This window comes from Delphinapterus leucas, chromosome 5, assembly GCF_059928025.1.
Source record: "Delphinapterus leucas isolate spDelLeu-1000000601 "Yukka" chromosome 5, BTC_Dleu_Yukka2, whole genome shotgun sequence".
Classification (NCBI taxonomy): Eukaryota; Metazoa; Chordata; class Mammalia; order Artiodactyla; family Monodontidae; genus Delphinapterus; species Delphinapterus leucas.
Window position 1 is genome coordinate 22,594,251 of NC_143133.1, and position 22,141 is coordinate 22,616,391.

General features: G+C 39.6%; 1 protein-coding gene, 1 long non-coding RNA gene and 1 other non-coding gene across 4 annotated transcripts in view; 1 reads left to right on the top strand and 2 right to left on the bottom strand.

Moving 5' to 3' along the window:
- Positions 1-10,909, top strand: part of PRSS12 (serine protease 12) — a 65,759-nt gene extending 54,850 nt beyond the window's left edge. Inside the window, exons 12-13 of one of the 2 annotated variants that reach the window (XM_022596283.3) lie at positions 7,193-7,473; positions 9,239-10,909. In XM_022596283.3, coding sequence (XP_022451991.1) covers positions 7,193-7,473; positions 9,239-9,546 — 589 coding nt within the window. In that variant the 3' untranslated portion in view covers positions 9,547-10,909. The remainder of the gene's footprint in view (positions 1-7,192; positions 7,474-9,238) is intronic. The other variant, XM_089911297.1, reaches the window with a different exon arrangement.
- LOC111186070 (uncharacterized) overlaps positions 1-13,037 on the bottom strand; it is a 33,984-nt gene extending 20,947 nt beyond the window's left edge. Inside the window, exons 1-4 of the long non-coding RNA XR_002647747.3 lie at positions 12,620-13,037; positions 12,327-12,369; positions 11,906-12,094; positions 1-9,026 (exon numbers count right to left, since the gene is read on the bottom strand). The exon at positions 1-9,026 is cut by the window's left edge and continues 20,947 nt beyond it. This is a non-coding gene — a long non-coding RNA (uncharacterized LOC111186070). The remainder of the gene's footprint in view (positions 9,027-11,905; positions 12,095-12,326; positions 12,370-12,619) is intronic.
- LOC115801985 (small nucleolar RNA SNORA24) lies at positions 12,439-12,569 on the bottom strand. Its single transcript, XR_004022359.1, has one exon. It is a non-coding gene; the product is annotated as a small nucleolar RNA SNORA24 (small nucleolar RNA).
- Positions 13,038-22,141: the final 9,104 nt, after the last annotated feature.

The following is a 22,141-nucleotide window of genomic DNA, read 5'->3' on the forward strand; positions in this document are numbered from 1 at the left end:
AAGCAGGAAAGGTCTGGAATGCCAGGGTGCTGAATCTGTTTCATTCACTAGGCAGTGGGAAAACACTAAAGGTTTTTGAGCCTTGAAATATGATCATAGAGGAGTTTTAGGAGATGTATGGGATAGATCTGGGGGCAGGGGTCTGTGAACAGGGTTCAAGTTATATGAGAAATATTTGCATACATGCTTCTGTGCCTTTTTCTGGAGTGACTCAAATTGGTCCATGTTACCAAGTGATTAAACCGACTGTGGTAGGAACTGGAGGGAGACTGGTTATAAGGCTATTGTAATAAAGATAGAAGGTAGAAAAGGAGGGAGAGAAGGTAGAGACCCTGATAGAAATCAATAGAACTTGGTACTGTGTAACCAGCGACTGGGATCTGGCCATCAAGACCAAGGTTACAGTTCCAGCTCCTCCAACTGTTAATTGTTTCACTTTGTGGGAATTATTTTAACCTCTGGGAGCCTCAATTTTCTCATCTGTAAAATGAAGGCAATAACGTTCTACAGTGAGGAACAAATGATCTGCAAAGTATGTGAAAGTATTCTATAAACTGTAAAATTCAAAACGAATGTTGGCTCTTATTATGTTGGGGTTCACAAAAAGGAATCAAAGATTATTATGAGCAAAAGTAGAGAATTCAGGATGATTTTATCCCACTGACTAGTGGAGAAAAACGAGGTAGGAAACTGCAGAGAAACTGGAGAAGCCCGTCTTGCGCTTAGAATTTAAGCAAAATAATTCAGTACGTTCAGTTTAGATTTTTCTCCTCTTGTTCAAGACTCCTTCTCTTTCAAGTAAATCTTTCTCTGCTAAAAGTTATAGACTTAGGGGTCCAAGGCTTAAAGTATTAAAGTTGGGAAATTGCCCAAAAATTCCACTTGAGGTTGAAAACTTTGATCTGACTTTTGAGCTCCCTCAAAGGTCTTTTTTTTTTTTTTAAGGTACATGTTTGGGTTTGTTTGTTTACATGTCATTATTCCTCCCTTGACCTGATCCTTCTAGATTATTGCTTCAAGTCAGTAATGGTCTCATTTGTGTTTATAAACCAAGTGTCTCGTGTATTACTTGGCACATACCAGACCCTCCTAAATGATGGATGCAGGATGAAAGTGGGGGCTCGGTTGCCAGGTAGTGGGTATGTTTAAGGATGTTGGACTCTTTAGAGGATGGTGGTATTTTAAATCTAGATCAACAGATAACTCCTTCCATACGTCGTTCTGAGTCTCTTCCCATTATCTGTGCGGTATAAAAGACAGCTGATTAAAAACAGAGGAGCAGATTATGACACGCAACTTTTTGACGTGCTTTGGATAGACCGCAAGACTCTTTTAATGTGAGTAGGGAGAAAATTGTTTCGCAAAGGTGTTACAAATTCATCTGACTTGGTTTGTAACCTTTACCGGATTTCATAGACTTGTTCTGAAGTGCCCGAGGAGGCTACACCTCACATCTTTATTCCAGGAAGTTTATTGACAGCCATAAGGACAGTTACCAGTGATTAGAACAAACTCCAAATTTTGTCTTCTGGGTTCAGGGACTTTGGATGAAAACAACCCTCCTTTAATCATCAGAAACACTGAAGTTTGCAAAAAATAGTTTTCCTCTGGAATTGTAGACACTGTAGTACAGAAGCAATGCGGTCAGGTTCTGAGAGGTTACCATTTTTTAGATTTCTTGGGAGTCTAACTTAAGACCCACTGCTAGGGGACCTAGATTTCATATTTTGAAATTATCTCTCTCACTCCCGTTTCCTTTCTGTTTGTATCTCTGCTGCTTTAACTACTGGACTTCAATATATAAAATAGCTTCTTGTTCATGGGGCCTCCTTTGGTGCCTAAGTCTTGCAGTGATGATGTAGGCTAGTGCTCTTGAATAGCCATTCTGAACGATAGGCATAGATTGCTGTCACCGTCTGTGTTACTTTATTCTACGGGATGACAGTTTTTTATGTTTATTTGTTTTGCCCCCACAGAGTAGTCACTCTTTTATGTAATCCTTATATCAGAATAATCTAGGAATGATGGCCTGGGGATGATGAGATCAGAACATACATAGTTACTCACATCCACCATCCTGTTACACTCATTTCCTATAGAGTTGTCTCTGTATGATGAGGGTACCTTACTGGAAGGCTGACAGTTCTAGTAATCCAGCTCTACATTCATAGCTTTCACGTATTGTGAGGTGTCCAAAACATTCTTTTATGCCAACGTTAACGAGGGTAACTGAGGTAGTTGGTGAATCACCATTTAAAGGCCTTCTATCCCATTTTTCACATTTTTCCTAGTGTTAATACAGACTTTGGAATGCAATATCCCATTGGCAGTTTGAAGCAGAAACTTGGATAAATTAAGTTTTTCTGCAGTTGCCCTATGAATTTTACACAATATAAATTGCTTGCTTTTGCTATTTTCTACTTTTTTTTTTTTTTCCACGCTATGTGGCTTGCAGGATCTTAGTTCCCTGACCAGGGATCGAACCCCTGACCCCTGCAGTGGACACATGGAGTCCTAACCACTGGACCGCCAGTGAACTCCCACTATTTTCTACTTTAAATCATTACTACAAGTACTGTAAAATGACCCTCTCTCTATGGTGGTATGGCAATATAATTGAGAGAAAAATTCCTGAATGTTAAACTAATTTCTTTTAATTGCTTGTTCTGATAACAAATGCCACTTTGGAGGAAAGAATGTGCCCAAAACAAGGATTCTTTCATTTCTGTAATTCTTCTGCAAATTTGATTTGATCAAGAATATAGCTTTACCTGATTTTATCTATTTGACTTTTTTGCCTAGAATCACCAAAGAAGCTGGAAATTGTCAGAGAATGCTGCTCTGAAAATCAGAAATATATAAATTATTAGACATTATAATTAGAAAGATGAGACACAGAGTAATGGGACTTTTTTTTTTTTTTTTCGGTATGCGGGCCTCTCACTGCTGTGGCCTCTCCCGCTGCGGAGCACAGGCTCCGGACGCGCAGGCTCAGCGGCCATGGCTCACGGGCCCAGCCGCTCCATGGCATGGGGGATCCTCCCGGACCGGGGCACGAACCCGTGTCCCCTGCATCGGCAGGCGGACTCTCAACCACTGCGCCACCAGGGAAGCCCCTAGACATTTGTATTCTTAAAAGTGGTACAGGTGATTCTGATGAACAGCCAGTATTAATGAGAACATTAGATCTTTGTGGAGACTTTTTTTAAAAAGTAACTTTTGTGATGGTGTTGTTATAACGTAGGAATTGGTGAGAGGAGGTCTCATTTCTGTAAGTTCGGGATCAGAGTGTATGTATGTGAACAGAACGTGTCTTCCAAAAGAAGTCATTTAACATATATTTATTAAGAGCTTTCTCTGTGCAAACCACTTTGCTTGGTGCTGAGGATACAAAAGTGAGCATGACATAGTCTTTACACTTAAGGAGCCTTTAACTGGGGAGACCTGACATCTTAAGTTGTAGAAGCTGTTATAAACGCTCTGACGGTGCTACTGGGAGTGTTCAAAAGAAGGATTGGCTAGCTTTCAGGGAGGGCAGGAAGAGCTTCCTAGGAGCTCTTGAGACTTGAAAGATAAGATCAGTTTTTGCCATGTTAGGATGAGGGGTGGAGGGAATGATATTGCAAATAGTCTGAATAAAGACAGGTTTGTCAGATGCCTCTTCAAGTGGCCAGAATGACAGGGACACAGACACGAGGACGAGGGTGGTATCAGAGAGGTGGACAAGGGCCATTCTTGGATGGGTTTGCCTATCATTTAAGGAATTTGAACTTTACTATGTAGACAGTGAAGGGTATCTATCTGGAGGGGTGTCCAGAAGAGTAGTTATATTATTAGATAGAAACATTGCTCTGGCTGCAATGTGAAGGATGGCTTGAAAAAGTTGAAACTTGAAGCAGCAAGGCCATTTAGCAGACTGCTGTAGTAATCCAGGCATGAAGTGACTCGTTAAGGCAAGATTTCCCAAGACTTTAAAACTGGGATATTTAAAAAATAAATTTCCTTGCAGTAGTAATGTCCTGTTTCTTTGTTCACTGGCTGAAGACTCAATTTTTAGATAATGTAGGATATATTTATATAGCCAGTTTAGATGCAAGGATTATTTTAACTGTATCACAGCTCTTCTTCAAAGAATGGAAAATATTGTTGCAATAACTTTTTTTTGGTTGAACAGTAATGTAATTATCTTAAATATAAAAAGTTGACATATGAAGGGAATGTCTCATAACTCGAGCTTAAAAGTTATAAGCAACACAAGAAACTGCATTAAAGAAAAATTTAAAAATAGGATGCCTACTTTATGCCATAGTATTTCTCTAGACCAGTGTTATCTACTAGATATATAATGTGAGCCACAAATACAAATCATGTATATAAGTTTAAAGTTTCTAGTAGCCACATTAAAAGATTAAAAAACCAATGGCTGAAATTAACTTCACCCATATTATATATGATATATTTCATTTAACTCAGTATATCCAAAATATCATTGCAAAATAGGATATAAAATTGAGATATCTGATAGTCTTATTATCTAGAGAAACAATATATTTTATATTCTTTTTTCATAGTAAATATTTGAAATCTTGTGCATATTTTTGTACTTTTAGCACATCTCATTTTGGACCAACTGCATTTCAAGCGCTTCATTAACCACATGTGGCTACTGTACTGGACAGTGAAGCTTGAGATAATTTCTTAAATTCCATTCCAAAGATATATGAAACATTTCAGCAGCACTTTCAAGGATGCATTGATAGTTATTCTTGTTAGAAACATAAATCACTTGGGATTTTGCTTTAAAACCTGAATATATTAATGAGTCATATTGAATTTTTATAATGCATTAGTATCAATACACAGAAAGTAGAAGTGAGAGTTATTTAAATATGTGATTATTCTTCATGACTATTACTTTTTAGAGTTTCAGGATATGAAATAATCCTCAACTTAAAGTTTGAAGTGGAACCCATAAGAAGATAGTCTCTAGGTACAATATACAAAAAGCCTTCTGAACTTTAAAGATATGTGATAATTTAAGGTTGAAAATGGAGAATTTCAAGGAACCACAGGAAATTATTAGTTTCATAGATCACTGGTAGGTGGTTGTATAAGCTAAATCATCTTTGTTGCATTGTTCAGTTTTTTGAGCTGACACAGTTAAGAAAATCACTTTATATATTGCAATGTTGTCAGAGCCCTACTTAGGGCTATAAGAATCTTTGAGCAACTTATAACTTCCAGAATGTTATAGGAATAAATGAAAGGTTATTTCAAATAGGCAGTCACTAGAAACTTCCAGTGTTTGAATACCACTTCTCTAAATTCACATTCAAGAACAGGCCCCGTTTCCAGTGGAAGATATTGAAGTTTTGATTAAAAAAAAAAATTAAGGTGAGAGCTGTTAAATGTTTGTTTTTCCCTTTGAATAGTCAGATGCTAGCGGTAAGTAGGTGGTGAGTTGATGAAGCCAGAGTTGGAGTTTTGGCAGATCAGGGAAAGAAGGATTGAGAGTTTTTGCAAAAGAGTGATGATGGAATCCAAGCCTTGTAAGAAGTCATAAGCAGAGTGAGAATGACATTAAAAAACTAGTGGGGCCGACGGATTGAAGTCCAGTGGGGGTGAAGAGCTGTGGATGGAGCTGTGAAACTGTAAAGATAGGAGGTACTTAAGTATGAGTAGAGCTGTAAAACTGTCAAGACGAGATGCTTGAAATCAAGACTTCAAAAATGTGTAATATTTGGTGAGTATGAGCTGTAGGTGGGGGGCTGAGATCAAGTAGAGAAAACACTCTCTGCAGGTGAGGAGGTTAGGGAACTAAAAGGGAAAGGTGTTGGGAATTAAGTCATTGAGAATGTTTTAAGTAGCTATAGAGGCAAAGCGAGCAAGGTGCTATACTCTTCAGTGAGGAAGAGGAAGTGATCAGGAGGTGGGTTGGATGATGTATTTTAGGTTGGTGGTTCTCAAGTGGGGACAATTTGCACCCTAGGGAATATTTGGAAATATCTGGAGACATTTTTGGCTGTCAAACTGGGGTGTGTGTATGTGAGTGTGCATGCTACTGGCATCTAGTGAATTGAGGCCAGGGATGCTTCTAAACATCCTACAATGCCCAGCACAGCCCCTTGCAACAAGTGATAATCTGGTCCCAAATGTCAGTAGTGCTGAGGTTGAGAAACTGCTTTAGGCAGATGTATCAGAATCAAGGTATGCTGGCTGAAAAACAGGCTGAGAACTGTCAATCAAGTAAATATTGTATTTCTATTTTAATTGAATAGTTCCTATGGAAAAAAGACACATTCATTAAAAATAAACATTCATTCATTCATTCACTAAATCAACAAACATATGCTGCATTCCTACTTAACTGGCATCACTATTCTCAATGTGAACACAAAGATCCCTGCCCTTGAGTGCCGTTTGTTCAAGGTCGGGGGGGGGGCGGGGAGGCAGAGAACAATAAATACAATAAACAGTAAGTTAGATAACTTGTTAGAAAGTAGTGTTTAATAAAAAAGGAAAAGTAAAGCAGATTAAGGATATTGGGAGTGCTGGGGGATGGGAGCACAAGCAAGGGTGGGTTGCAATTTTAGATGTCAAGGTAGGTCTTACTGAGGTGACGTCTGAACAAAGATTTAAGAGATGAGAGCATATAACGAATGTATGTTGCCCTGAAGATAGTTTTGGTTTGCATTCAGTTCACAGAAAAGGGGAGTAAAGTGGATTGTGCTAAGTGCTTTGGGGGATACAGAGTTAAATCAGACATACTTTCTGCCCTCATGGAATTTCAGGATGAACTAACAATCTTGGAAATGATAGAAAAATGATGACAGCAAACACAGGATGGTAATTTTGCCCTATACTCTTTGTTCCTGTTTTGATCCTTTTTCATGGTGGGGAAATGACAGGTTAGTGATTAGTCCTTACTTTCCACATTTGCTCCTTCTCAGAAAACAGATGGTAACCTGGGTTAAATAGTGAAATGAATGAAGAAAAAAAGTGATGACAGTGGGTTTAGAGTGTGAGCCCGAGAGCAGTGGGATCAGAGAAAAGGAAAGGAAGGTTAAACTTATAAAAGGGATTAATGATTTGGAAGAAAGACTTACAAGCACCTCTATTAACCTTCCTGGCTGACAGTTACCAATTTACAACATTTGAAACAAGCCTCCCATTAGCTCTCTCTGCCCCCCAGGTATGGTAACAGCACTAGGAACTATGCTGTTCGGGTTGGGGATTATCATACTCTGGTGCCGGAGGAGTTTGAGGAAGAAATTGGAGTTCAGCAGATTGTGATTCACCGGGAGTATCGACCAGACAGCAGTGACTACGACATCGCCCTGGTTAGATTACAAGGACCAGAAGAACAATGTGCCAGATTCAGCAGCCACGTTTTGCCAGCCTGTTTGCCACTCCGGAGAGAGAGGCCACAGAAAACAGCCTCCAACTGTTACATAACAGGATGGGGAGACACAGGTAACAAATAACCCAAAGAAACAATTAAAATCTGGGCACCTGCTTGTGTCTGGGATTATCCATACATTTGAGTGTACAGTGGGTAGCAAAATCTTAAAGGGGGTTCAGGCTTAGTTGTTTGGAAATTCTGCCAAGTGTGAGATGCATGCGTGTAATCTGGATTCATACCCTGAGGGTACTGTGGTTCCCATTAGAACTTAGACCCGACTCAGGACTTGGGCCTAGCTGTCTCTATTTTAAAAAGTTTTCCTAATGACTTTGATGTAGCTACCCCAGCAAAGGGCTTTGGTGTTTGATGGTTTCTTTGTTGTAATGGAGCCCTTTATCAAAGTAAATCTTATGCAGAATTCCTAAATGAAGAACAGACAAAAATCAGAGCTGCTGAGGTTCAAGAGGAAGGATCCAGCTCACTTACTTGGGTTTCTCCTTCCACAACCCCCTTCTCATTCTTCCCACCTCCCCGTCCCCGAGCAGGATAGTGTTCAGCTTGTGCTCTTCTCAGGCAAACAGCTTTCTGCATTGTCTCGCTAGAGTTAACATCAGCTAGTGCTTGCTCAGGGTGGTCTTCGAAACATCTAGGTCTCACCTGGATTAGGTGCTCGACTCACAAATGACTGAGTAAGGAGAAATGATTGGGTTGACTGCTCTCCATTAAAAGTAATTAAAACTGAAAAGAACATCAAATAAGTATTTCTACAGGTGATAATTTCAATAAGGTTATATTTAGTAAATATAAGTATTTGTTTTCATTTTATCCCATGCTACATTAAATCTGGGCTTTAAACTTACATTATTTCATAGCAGCAAAATATAGAACATCTGTAGCAGATACACAATACTGAAAAAGCTCTGCGACCAATCCTGAAATAAACCTTAAAAAGTGGAAACATTTCCTGAATGATATAATAGAATCAGGTCAGAGTAAATGCCTTCTCACGACGCTATGCTGATCTGAGGCAAACTGAAGGCTGGAGTATAGCTGTTGAAATTATTACTTCATCAGGAAAGGGAATCAGTCACCTCCCTTTAGACACTACATCTGAATAGAGATGACAAAGAAAGTAAATTTTACAGAATGTTTTATTATGGATGAATCACTCCAGTTGAGTAAATAGGATTGGAGAATAATGTGGAGTTTAGATCCAAGAAAAGGCTATCATGGAGAACCTATCAATTATACATTTTAGCCACTAAATAGAGAATGAATAGCTTACTAGTAAATAGAATATGTTAACAAGTGGCTAAACTTCAACCTGTTTCTATGTAAGAATGTTGTTTCTGAACCATCTTTATGAAATGCCATGTTTCTCTTGAGGATAGTAATTGCCACCTTATGTGCTTATATAGATTTATAATTAATCCTCAAGTCAGTGAAGTAGATGAGTCCTAGAGCAGTGGATTTGCTAATACAGAGCCAGCATGAACGCACCCTTAGTGTTTTAATATACAGAGTTCAAATTCTAAAGCCTGCACAAATGTGCTATCTGTAGGTTACCTTTTTCTACTGGGCAAGTCCGTAAGCGTTACTAAAGTATTCTTCAAAAAATGCGGTACTGAGAAACAGAATAGTGAAGAGTTAGAGTATGGTTAAGTGCAAACAATAAAAAAAATACCATTTATAGTTATCACCCACTTAAACTACACTAATGCCACAATAGGGCTTTTTATTTTAATAGGGCTATTAAATGTTCATTAAACTGTTAAATGTAGCTCTTTTCACTACCATCTTTACCTGGCATCTAATTCAATTATTTGGCCTGCATAGGACGAGCCTACTCAAGAACTCTACAACAAGCAGCCATCCCCTTACTTCCCAAGAGGTTTTGTGAAGACCGTTATAAGGGTCGATTTACAGGAAGGATGCTCTGTGCTGGAAACCTCCATGAACACAAACGTGTGGACAGCTGCCAGGGAGACAGCGGAGGACCACTCATGTGTGAACGGCCAGGAGAGAGCTGGGTTGTATACGGGGTGACCTCCTGGGGATATGGCTGTGGGGTCAAGGATTCCCCTGGTGTTTATACCAAAGTCTCAGCCTTTGTACCTTGGATAAAAAGTGTCACCAAACTGTAATCCTTCATGGAAACCTCAAGAAAATAGTATTTAGAGAACCTGTTGGAAACTTTCCAACATTGGCATTTAGCTGAGATGCCAACTAGTGGGAACGGAGATCCGTGTTTCTGTGTTTCGTGTTGTCGTAAGAACTGTGCACCCCTTTGCTGCTTGAGAATTTGTGATGTGAACATTTTGGCTACAGATACCTCAGTGTAGTAATGGTTATCCTTATTTAGCATTGTTGCCTACCCAAATTAGTTTAATGGACACTAAATTCATTATTCTCATGAGTATTGTCTCTGCCTGTTTCTCAGCATTCTCCAGAGATTATTGTATATTGATTGTGCAGTCAGGCTGTTTTCACATTTACTTGGATCGAGAACTCCTTTATAACTGAATCAATATGGTATATATTCATATAAAGAGCCTACATTTGACATAAAAAAAACTCTTTACTATACTCAAAATAAGAGTGGCAGGCTTCCCTGGTGGCGCAGTGGTTGACAGTCTGCCTGCTGATGCGGGGACACGGGTTCGTGCCCCGGTCCGGGAAGATCCCACATGCCGCAGAGCAGCTGGGCCCGTGAGCCATGGCCGCTGAGCCTGAGCGTCCGGAGCCTGTGCTCCGCAACGGAAGAGGCCACAACAGTGAGAGGCCCGCATACCGCACCCACCAAAAAAAAAAATAAGAGTGGCATTGTTTTCTGTTCATGTAATTTTTTAAGCTCAGACTTTTTTCCTTAGGCTGATAAAAATATCAGACCACATCTTTCTGGCCTTTCGTGAGATAATCGAAGGCCAAAAAAGATAAAGGAATTCTATTATAAACTGACTGGAAAGGAATATCATTGTCACAGTACATTCCTGAATGAAGCCTTTGTACCAAGCACTATGGCAACTAAAGAGAAAAACATTCTAGCTATCTTGTATGTTGTTAGCACACTTCAGCATTCCTGAAAACATAAGAATGCCTTCAAATTGTTTAATGCACAACCTAATTCAATCTGCTTGATTACTTTTAATCACTTCAAATTTACAGCTTGGTAAAAAAATGTTTTTTCTTTAGCATCATGCTGTTTTCCAGACCATGATTTAAGAGTGCCACCTACTGCAACCTTCTGGTAACTAACTTAAACCTGCAGACTATCCTGATACAGTCCCATCTAATAAAAATAGACTATTAAAAATGTTTTCCCTGTCTATAGTTTGGGAAAGTCTAAAATAACTGTTATGTTTAATCCATATACCACTTATGTGCTAGGTGGCTATGCACCTCATTGACAATTTATAAAAGGTAAGATTTTATAATATTTCTAGTTTTCAAATGGGTTAACAGGCAGAGGCCAAGATGACACAGCTGTTGAAAGGCTTTGAATCCAAACTCCAGAACAGGAAGAGTCCCAATGCAGACAAGAGCATCTCCTCCCACCCCTCTAACCCATGGTTCTCCTGTCTAAAGGTAAGTTTTCCCTCCGGCTGTTTTAAGGGATAGCTGCTTATTATGTATCCTACAGGGCATTCTTGGTAGCAGCACAATATCTTTGCCCAAATATAAAAGCTAAGCCCTCAGGATACTTGAGTAGACTGCTATCATGAGTCCTTCTCAAAATCCCAGGTAGTAAAAAAAGGTGAAGAGGTGAGTACAAACTATAGGATTAAGAATGCTTAAGTAATCCTCTTAAATGGCTAACTCGCCAGGGAGGGACTTCACCCCCATCCCTTTCCCTTCTGTATCATATTGCATCCCTTTTGTAAATTCTGAGCTATGTAAAACAACTGGTGCTAACCTGAAAGTGCTTTATAGTTTACTACTTTGCAGAACTGCAATGCAGTTCAAGTAGAATAGCATTAAAACGTTTTCTAAACACTCATGACTTTGATAAAGGAAAAACCTGCCATGCAGGTGAGAAAATTTATCTTCCTGAAAGTTCCTCATGGGCCATCCTTGTAATTGAACTACAGCGCTGATGCAAACATTTATATTGGCTTTTTAACTAGACCAGAGGCTGGCAAACTTAAGGAACAGATAGTTAACAGATGGCCTGCAGTTTGCTCAACCTTGAGGTAGAATGCTTGGTTCATAAAATATGCATTTATTATAGCTTAATTTTCTCGTTAAATGTTAAGTGTGAGTTTTAAAGATGCACGTGTTCAGCGCACATCTGTGTAAATAAAGTGCATAGCTTTTCACTGTGCAGTTTCCTTAATTTTCTGTGTGGTATTAAATGACCCTGCTCTCTTCCTCAGGGGTAAACTGGTTTTTATGTATAACAGTTTTCTCCAAATAACACCTTACACAACAATACTAATTCATGTTACTTCCACTCGAGCTCCCAACAGTGGAACAGGAGGTAGCCTGTTCACTACTTGTAGTTACCTTTGCACTTATTAGTCATTCAGTCAGGGAACACTGACATCTGTACAAATCGAGCTTTTATTGATATAGCAAGGAAGCACTTATTTATTCTCCATTTAAATACCATACTTGAGATTTAAAATCACATTTGGCAGTGTACTTCAGGATGCTAATAAGACTTCACCCATATCGCTTTGGATTTCTTGACTTCTGCAAGAGAAGAAAACCAGCTTTATAAAACTCTAATTTGTGTACTTACCTCATGGTGCTGAGTCTTAGCAGCTACTTCAGTTACTTTCTATTCAGTTGGCTATTTACTCTTTTAAATTACAAAATGCCAGCAAAATATACCAATTTTGGCCTTCCAAATAAGGTTAGCACTAAGAGTTTCAGATTCAGAAATAAATAAATAAATAAATATGTATATATAACAGGAACGTACCTTGTTGTTTTCCATCATCCACTGGAACAATTAGCTCAGCTTCCTAAAAACATTTGAACAGTAGTTAGATGTCTGCCCAATAACCCAGTACCCTCCAGATTTTTAAAGTGAAGAATGTTACTTGTGCAAGTCAGAATCTGATACCAATTAGATGGTGACAGCTTTGCCAATAAACAAGAATATGCTCTTCCATGGCTAGGAAGGGAGACTGCCACAGCTGACAGGTCCCAAAGATACATGGAGATTCATAATCCCAGAAAAGACCAGCAAGGTCAACTACAGATACTACTCACCACCTGGATCAAACTGGCGGGTTATCAGGATGCGGTGTTATTATTTCATAGTGTCGGAGTAGATTCAAGATGGCCACATGACACCAACAGCAGAGCTAATGACCTTAACCGGGGTCATCAGCTGCATTTAACCTTTGCCGGAAGGCCCACGGCCCACGGGCGCTAGTTTTCCGACTCAGCGCCCCCGGTTGAACGTGGCTGCCCCGCGAATCAATGAACATTTAAGCCCACTCAGGAGTTTGAACCTAGAGGTTTTCCAAGCTGACGTCGATCTACTTCTACAAGACTGTTGTATCTCCTGCATTTCAAACTTGGCCAAAAGTTCTGTCTTAAGTATTTTAGCGCACGAAACACAACGCAATACTTCCACCTAAACTCGACGCTTCCCGGATGTAAAAGGCCGAATCCTTCGCCACACGCTCTCTTATAGAGCGGGTGACGCTATTCCGGGGAAAAGCCGCGAGGGGTGGGGCCTACGCGCTTTCTCCCCGCCCCGCCACGCCCTCCCAGCTCCGCTGAGGTTCCACCCCATCCGTTGGCCACCGCCTTTCATTTTTTTTTTGCGGTACGCGGGCCTTTCACTGTTGTGGTCTTTCCCGTTGCGGAGTACAGGCTTCGGACACGCAGGCTCAGCGGCCATGGCTCACGGGCCCAGCCGCTCCGCGGCATGTGGGATCTTCCCGGACCGGGGCACGAACCCGCGTCTCCTGCATCAGCAGGCGGACTCTCAACCACTGCGCCACCAGAGAAGCCCAGGCCACCGTTTTCTTGATGGCCCTCCCCTTCCTCAGCTTCTCCACCCCGCCTCGCCCCCGCGCTAGATCCGGGCTGCTCACGTGGCCTCCGATTCTGACGCGTGCGCATTCAGAGCTGCCAAAAGTTCTCGCGAAATCAGGAAATCTTGCTGGATTCGCGCGTCCGCTGAGTGAAGAAGGCGGAAGGGCTGTTTTATTAGGAGAGTTACTTTACAAGTCACCCTTGTTACCAAAGCACCAGGTTCGATAGTTCTCTGCTTAACCTTTTTGTTGGTTGATTTTCATGGAATTAGCTGATTTTTTTTTTTTGGTCTCTCTGCTAAAAAACTCCGTATTTTCCCGTGTTCCGCCGACATTGCTGTTCCTGAAGCGCAGGTGTCAGTGGTCTGCAATCAGTTTTTGTTTTGTTTTGGGGGAGCCTAATCTCTTAGGAGTATTTGCACTCTACTGAAAGCCTTGCCAAACGATTTTGTAAACACAAGATTAGGAAAAGGAAAGGGTATTAGACCGGACGAGCGTGCGGGAGACCCTTTTACATGCGTGTGTGAACGTTTCCCGTGTTGCCTTCGGAGCCAGGGTTTGTGGTCCACAATCTAGCCGCTCCAGAGCGTCTGTTGACTCTTGCAAGTGGACACCTGGGTCTTAACTTCCCAGCTGTACGTTTCTTTGGGGATGCAGCTAAAAATATGGTAGGTCTATTTCTTGAAAAGGGGAATTACAGACGTTTAGGAATAGTTTTAGTCCTAGATATGTGCTTGTTAAATGCCATTTAAATTTATTTTCTATTTTACCTTTTAATTTTCCTCCGGTATGAGACAAAAAGGTGGATCGAGGTAAAGCTTTTACTTAGTAGTGGACCATTTGGGGCACTGTGTTGCAGCAGTTGCTGTCAGGGATAATGTTATCTAGCGATCTGGTGAATAAAGTGCTACAAGAGAGATCTGTGACGCTTCATGAAATCACTACATACTTTTCTAGGGGAAAGAATTTAGGGCAAAAATTTGTTATGGTTAGGGTTGGAATGGACAAGTTTATAGGGCATAAAATTTGAAAGAACTAAAGTTGTTTTTAAGGCTCACTTTTTCCTTTCTTCACCTTAACTTTACTCTCTTCATGATACTAGTGAATGGAAAGAACTACACAATAATAAGGTTTAAATAACATCACAGTGGGAAATTTTGCCAAATTAGATTTGATTTAGAAACTCTAACAGCATGTGTTGTTTTGCTAGGCCTGGTCTAGCAAAATACCACAGACAGGATGTCTTAAACAACAGTAATTTATTTTCTCATAATTTTGGAGACTAGAAGTCTGAGATCAAGGTGTCCACAGGTGTGTTTCTTCAGAGACCTCTGCTTGACCTGTAGATGGGCCTGTTTCTTCACATCCTCTTCTCTCTGTGCCTATCTATAACTTAGTATCTTCTTATAAGGACACCGGTTATATTGGATTAGGGCCTGTCCTAATGACCTCTTTTAACCTGAATTATTTTTTTAAAGACCTTATCTCCAAATATAGTCATATTCTGAGGTACTGGGGGGGCGGTTAGGACTTAAGCATAATGAATTTCGGGAGGACTCAATATAGCCCCTAACACCATTCACTTACGCTAACCTAGTAAGATTTAGTGAAGATCTTAAAATGAATGTTTGTGTTGGGTTAAAGTGCTAAAACACGGATGAATGAGAGAGAGGGAGAGAGAGAGAACCCTCATATTTTGTTTATGCTCTTTTCTCCATCTTGAATGTCTTTCCATCTATTTCCCATCTATTTTCTTTTTTTCTTCCTGTAGTTGACATAACGTTAGATTAGTTTCAGGTGTACAACATAATGATCTGATATTTGTATATATTCTGAAATGATCACCACAGTAAGTCTAGTTAACCTCCATCCTCATACATAGTTACAACATTTTTTTTTTCTTGCAGTGAGAACTTTTAAAATTTACTCTCTTAGTAACTTTCAAATGTACAATACACTATTATTAACTATAGTCACTATGTTGTATATTACATCTCCAGGAGTTACTTATTTTATAACTTGGAGTTTATATTATGAGTTTATGGGTGGTGGTGGTGGTGGTTGTTTTTTTGATTCCACATATACGTGAGATCATACAGTGTTTGTCTTTCTCTGTCCAATGTATTGCATTTAGCATAATACCCTCAAGATCCATCCATGTTGTCACAAATGGCAAGATTTCATTCTTTTTTATGGCATAATAGTATTCCTTTGTGTGTGTGTGTGTGTACCGCATCTTCTTTTTTCATTCATCCATCAGTGGACACTTAGGTTGTTTCCATATCTTGGCTGTTAAAAATAACCCTTCAGTGAACATGGGGGTGCATATATCTTTTTGAGTTAGTGTTTTGTTTTCTTTGAGTAAATACCAAGGAGTGGAATTGCTGGATCACCCTCTAGTTCTACTTTTAATTTTTTTGAAGAACCCTCATACTGTTCTCCATAGTGGCTACACACCAATTACATTCCCACCAACAGTGCATGAGGGTTCCCTTTTCTCCACATTCTTACCAACACTTGTTATTCCTTGTCTTTTTGATAATAGCCATACTAACATGTGTGAGGTGATATCTCATTATATTTTTGATGTACATTTCCTGATGACTAGTGACATTGAGCATCCTTTCAAGTGCCTCTTGGCTGTTTGCATGTCTTTGGAAAAATGTCTATTTAGATCTTCTGCCCTTTTTTTTTTTTTTTTTTGCGGTATGCGGGCCTCTCACTGTTGTGGCCTCTCCCGTTGTGGAGCACAGGCTCCGGACGCGCAGGCTCAGCAGCCATGGCTCACGGGCCTAGCCACTCCGCGGCATGTGGGATCTTCCCGGACCGGGACACGAACCCGTGTCCCCCTGCATCGGCAGGCAGACTCTCAACCACTGCACCACCAGGGAAGCCCCTGCCCATTTTTTTTTTTTAATGGATTGTTTGTTTTTGCTATTGAGTTGTATGAGTTTTTATATGTTTTGGATATTAGCTCCTTAGCAGGATATATGATTTGCAAATACTTTCTCCCATTCAGTAGGCTGCCTTTTCATTTTGTTGATGGTTTCCTTTGCTGTGCCAAAACTTGTTAATTTGTTGTAGCCCCACTTGTTTATTTTTGCTTTTATTGCCTGTACTTTTGGGGTCAGTTTCAAAAATTCGCCTCCAAGGGACTTCCTTGGTGGTCTAGTGGTTAAAACTATGTGTTTCCAATGCAGTAGGCATGTGTTCAACCCCTGGTCAGGGAACTAAGTTCCCACATGCTGTATGGCACTGAAAAAAAAAAAATCACCAAGACTGATGTCAAGGAGCTTACCACCTATGTTTTCTCCTAGGAGTTTTATGGTTTCAGGTCTTACATTCAAGTCTTTAATCCACTGTGAGTTCATTTTTGTGTATGGTGTAAGATAGTGGCCTATTTTTAATCTTTTGCATGTGGTTTTCCAGTTTTCCCACCACCATTTATTGAAGAGACTGTCCTTTCCCTATTGTATATTCTTGGCTCCTGTGTCATAAATTAACTCATTGTATATGTGTGGGTTTATTTCTGGGATCTCTATTCTGTTCTATTGATCTATGTGTCTCTTTCTGTGCCAACACTATGCTCTTTTGATCACTAGAGCTTTGTAGTATAGTTTGAAATCAGGGAGCATGATGCCTTCAGCTTTGTTCATCTTTCTCAAGATTGCTCTGGCTTTTTGGGGTCTTTTGTGATTTCATACAAATTTTAGGTTTGTTGTTCTATTTCTGTGAAAAATGCCATTGGAATTTTGGTAAGGATTGCATTGAATCTGTAGATTGCTTTGCATAGTATGGATGTTATAACAGTATTCTTCCAATCCATGAGCATGGATACTCTTTCCATTTGTTTGTGTCTTCAGTTTCTTTCATCAGTGTATTATAGTTTTCAGTGTACAGGTCTTTCACCTCCTTGTTGAATTTATTCCTAGGTATTTTATTCTTTTTAATGCAATTGTAAATGGGATTGTTTTCTTAATTTCTTTTTCCAATAGTTTGTTATTAACGTGTAGAAATGTAACAGATTTTTGTATCTTGATTTTGTATTCTGCAACTTTACTGAATTCGTTTATTAGTTCTAACAAGTTTTTGGAGGAATCTTTGGGTTTTCTATATATTAAATCATGTCATCTAAAATAGTGACAGTTTTACCTCTCTCCAATTTGGATACCTTTTATTTCTTTTTCTTGCCTAATTGCTCTGACTAGGACTTCAAATACTATGTTGAACAAAAGTGGTGAGAGTGGGCATCCTTGTCTTGTTCCTGATATTAGATGAAAAGTTTTTAGCTTTTCACTGTATGATATTAGGTATGGGATTGATATATATGGCTTTTATTATATTGAGGTACATTCCCTCTATACCCACTTTTTTGAGATTTTTAAAATCATAAATTGTTGTTGAATTTCCATCTGTCAAAATTATACTCAGCTTTAAATACCTTGCTTAAATATCTCTTGTTCTATGAAACTTTTCATAACTCCAACTGAATTTGATTTTTCCCTTTTTGTGACTTAACTAGCATTATAGTACTTAACTAGCATTTTTCTTGTCGTATGTTTTCTCCACTATATTATAAACTCCTCATGATGCAGGTCAGTTTCTAACCATTATTTGAAGTGCCTAGCATAGTGATTCACATTAAATGGGCACTAAATTGCATTAGCAAATGCTTTGAGGTACTCAGTATGTATTTCAGGAATTGAGTAAATTTTATATTTATTTTAAAAAGTCACTTCTCTCCAGGAGATAAAGTTTAATCCCCCTTTCCTACCCCAACACCATCTTGAGTATGGGCTGTGCTTAGTGACTTGCTTTCAAAGGGTAGGGTAAGGCAAGAGGGGGAAAGCATAACTTTACAGTAGAGAAATCTAGCAAATACTACCTAAGCCAGGTAATCAATATCAACATCAGTGGTAAGTCATATTGATTGTGTGTACCCTGATAAGATGTGATGAGAAGAACACTTCACCTCCTTCTGTGTTATTCTTACGCAAAGCTCTAACCCCAGTCTACTCAGGAGCAAAACATCAGACAAAATCAAATTGGTGGACCTTCTACTAATTCCCTAAACTGTACTCAAACTGTTGTGGTCATGAAAAACAAAGTTTGTGAAACTGTCACACCAGAGGAGATGAGACATAATGACTAAGTGTAATGTTGTATCCTGGCTGGGATCCTCAAGCAGAAAAAGGACATTAATGGAAAACTGATGAAATTTGAATGAAGTGTGGAATTTAGTTAATAGTAATGTGCCAGTGTTGGTTTCTTAGTTGTGACAGATGTACGCGGTATTATAAGATGTTAACAATAGGGGAAGTTGGACGACGGGTGTCTGGGAACTCCCTGTACCATTTTTGTAACTTTTCTGTAAATCTGAAACTATTTAAAAATAAAGTTTAATAAAAGTCATAACTTTCTAGTCTGTTTTCATTTTAACAAGTGGTGCTTTAGTGATGGTTTTTGTCTACTGTTAGTGTGAAATTTGTGGCTAAGATGGCAATATTTCTAAATTTGGTGGGATTCCGAGATCATACCTAATGGATTTAGCCACTGTTCAAGCCAAATCTTTGAGGCTTAGAGTGAGTTCTCAGGAGAGATAATGTGGTAATAGAGAGAAGGTTTAAAAATTGATTGTAAATAAAGGGTAGTTTAAGGATTTTAAAGATAGACTGTGAGGTGAACCTGTTAGACTGATAAAACGGCTGGAAAATATTTCAATTCTGCATTTGATACATGAACTGAAACCGTTCATTATAGAGTACTCATTCTTCAACTATACTACTTCTCCCTTTTTCCTTTTAGGGTTTTAGTTTAGAAACTATGGTAATCATCAGGGAAACAAAAGTAGCATAACTGCACATCTCTCATGACTGTTGAGATAAGTGGGAGGAAATATAGTCAGGAAATCGCCTGTGGGCTTACTTTCATCTTAAAATACTTCGGGAATTTAAACTTGCAGTTGGTGTGTACTAGCAATGTGGTACTACTGGGAACAAAATTGTAATAGAAGTATAGTGTCTAGATAAGAGGAGATGAGAGCTCTCCCCTATCTGTAGTGGAATATTTTTTTTCAGTTCTGAACACTTTTTTCATTTGTTAAACATTTACAAGACTCCAGCAAATGTTTGTTGAGCAGACATGGCCCTTGCCTCAAAAATACAATGGAATTAAATAACTTACAGTCAGTGATATCACAATTTTTCCAAATTTTTCAAAGCTCAAAGCCTAGGAGCTATCTTTGATTTCATTCTATCCTCAATGTTCAATTTTAGTGTGTTTCTATATCATTCAATGTATTTGTTATCTATTGCTGTGTATCAAATTAGCCTAAAGCATGGTGGATTAAGACAGTAAGCATTTATCATCTTGTACAATTTCTGCAGATCAGGAATCCAAGAGCAGCTAAGCTGTCTTAGTGTATCTCTTGAGGTTGCATTCAGGATGTTGCCTGGGGCTGTAGGATCCTCTTCCAAGGTGGCTCACTCCTGAGCTTGGCAAGCTAATGCTAATAGTTGGCAAGAGGCCTCAACTCCTCAGCATGTGGATCTCCATAGGTCTGCTCTAGTGTCATCAAGTTACAGCAGTTTGGTTTTCCCCAAAGTGAGTGATCCAAGAGACAGTCCTAATGTTTTTCTCAGACCTAGTCTGAGAAGTTACATGCCATCACTTGTTAGAAATGAGTTATTAACTTCAGCTCACACAAAAAGGGAGGGAAATTAAGCTCCATTTCTTAAAGAGGGGAATGTAAATATTTGTCGACACCAGTTAAAACTGCCACAATCAGAATGGGTGGGGTTGTGTTGCAGTTACGAACAATCCAAAGTCTTTGTGGCTTAAAACCACAAAGGTTTGTTTCTTGTAATGCTCTTGGCCATTTAGAGACTCAGACTAATGAAACCTTCACCATTTGTAATATTTCTAGGCAACATGAAGGGAGAAGGGAAGGTAGAGAATCACACTTGTTATTAAAGTCTTCCATTTTGAAGTGGCACTTGTCATGTTGCTTCATATTTCTGGGACTAAAGCAAGTTTCATGGCCATGCATAACTTCAAAAAGGTGGGGAAATGGAACCCTGCTATGTGTTTAGGAGGAGAATCAGAAATCAATAAATAGCACTAATGATTTCTACAGTTGCCATGTTATAACCTTTTAACAATTATTTTTATATTTACCTTTTCCTTTTCTCTATTGTCATACTAGTAATCTAAGACAACATGTGTGATTTGTATCCCTACTTTTCTGATTCTCCCTTTCCAATCAACTGAGTATATTCCTGGAAGATAAATTTCCTGAAATAGCATTTTCTCCAGGTTAGTCACTTGCTACAGAAATGGTAATGGCTTCCCCAGGTCAGATTCCTAATCCCTGGACAACATACAGTGTATGTTACACTTAGCGTGCTCATCTCGATTTTTTTCATGCTATTTCATAGTGTAGACTGTATTTCCTTCCTATCCATCCATTAAGACACATTCCAGTTTTTAATTTTTACAGGAACCTTTCTTCTAGAACATCTATTAGTCTTTTCCTTTTCTTGCCACCCTTAATATTTATTCTTAGTGCCTTATGTCTTAAAAAGTTGTACTATGTACCAGGCCCTGTTCTAGGTGCTGGGGCAAGAGCAGTAAACAAAACAGACAATATTTTTTACTCACAGAGCTTCTGTTTTAATGGAAAAAAACACACATAAATGGATATTAGAGTTCTATCAGAGGAGCAGAACTACTAGCAAAAGGTCAAATCACAATTGTCAAGTGGAGGAAGCAAGGAAAACTGGCAAGGATGAACTGGAACCCGTGAGAATGGATTGGAATCTTCACTGATTTCTCCCTGGTTCCCAGGGTTCAACTTTGGTGATGGAGGTGATCTGCAGGAGGGGCTAGTCCTTTGTCACAGAGTCAAGAGTTGCTGAGATTGGAAGAGAAGATCTGGCAGGCGTTGAAGGTTTGGACCTGACTGCTACCCAACACCTACAGGATGTGTTGGTAGAAGAGGTGACAATGTGCACGATCTGCAACACTGCCTCGTGCCCTGCACTGGCCTTCCTCGTGTAAAAGTATAGGACTTCTGCTTCACTTCCACCTACCAAATCTCAGGCAGAATGTCTCTGTGGTCCATGCTATCTTGGAACTCTTCAGGGAAGGAAGTGGAAATGCAGTACGAGCTTAGCTAAGTTGACAAAATAGAAATCAACCACAATAAGTAAATTATGTGGTACGTTAAAGTCAGTTAAGTGCTGTGGAGAAAAACAAAGAAGGGGATGAGGAGTGTTTGGGGGGTAGGAATTGTAATATTAAAAGGATATCACTGAGAAGGTGACATGAGGTCAAAGACTTGAAGGTGAGGGAGTGAAACATGCTGATATGTGGAAGAATGTTCTATGCAGCCAGTGCTTCCTGAGTGGCACCAAACCTGTGTGGTAGACAGCATTTTACAAGGCTGTTAGTGATCCCCACCTCGTGTCACTCCCTCCGTTATGCAGTCCCCTTCCCTGGAGTGGCAAAGGGATGAGATGTCACTTCTGGGGTTAGGTTATAAAAGACTCTGATCTGTGTCTTGCTCCCATTCTTTCTCTTGCCTTTTTGGATTGCTTGCTTTGATGAAGCAAGCTCCTATGCTGGAGAGGCCTGTGTGGCAAAGAACAGAGAGTGGCCTCTGGCCAACGTCCATTAAGGAACTGGGGCTGTCAGACCAAAAGGCCACTGAATCCTGTCAACGGCCGGGTAAGTGAGCTTGGAAGTG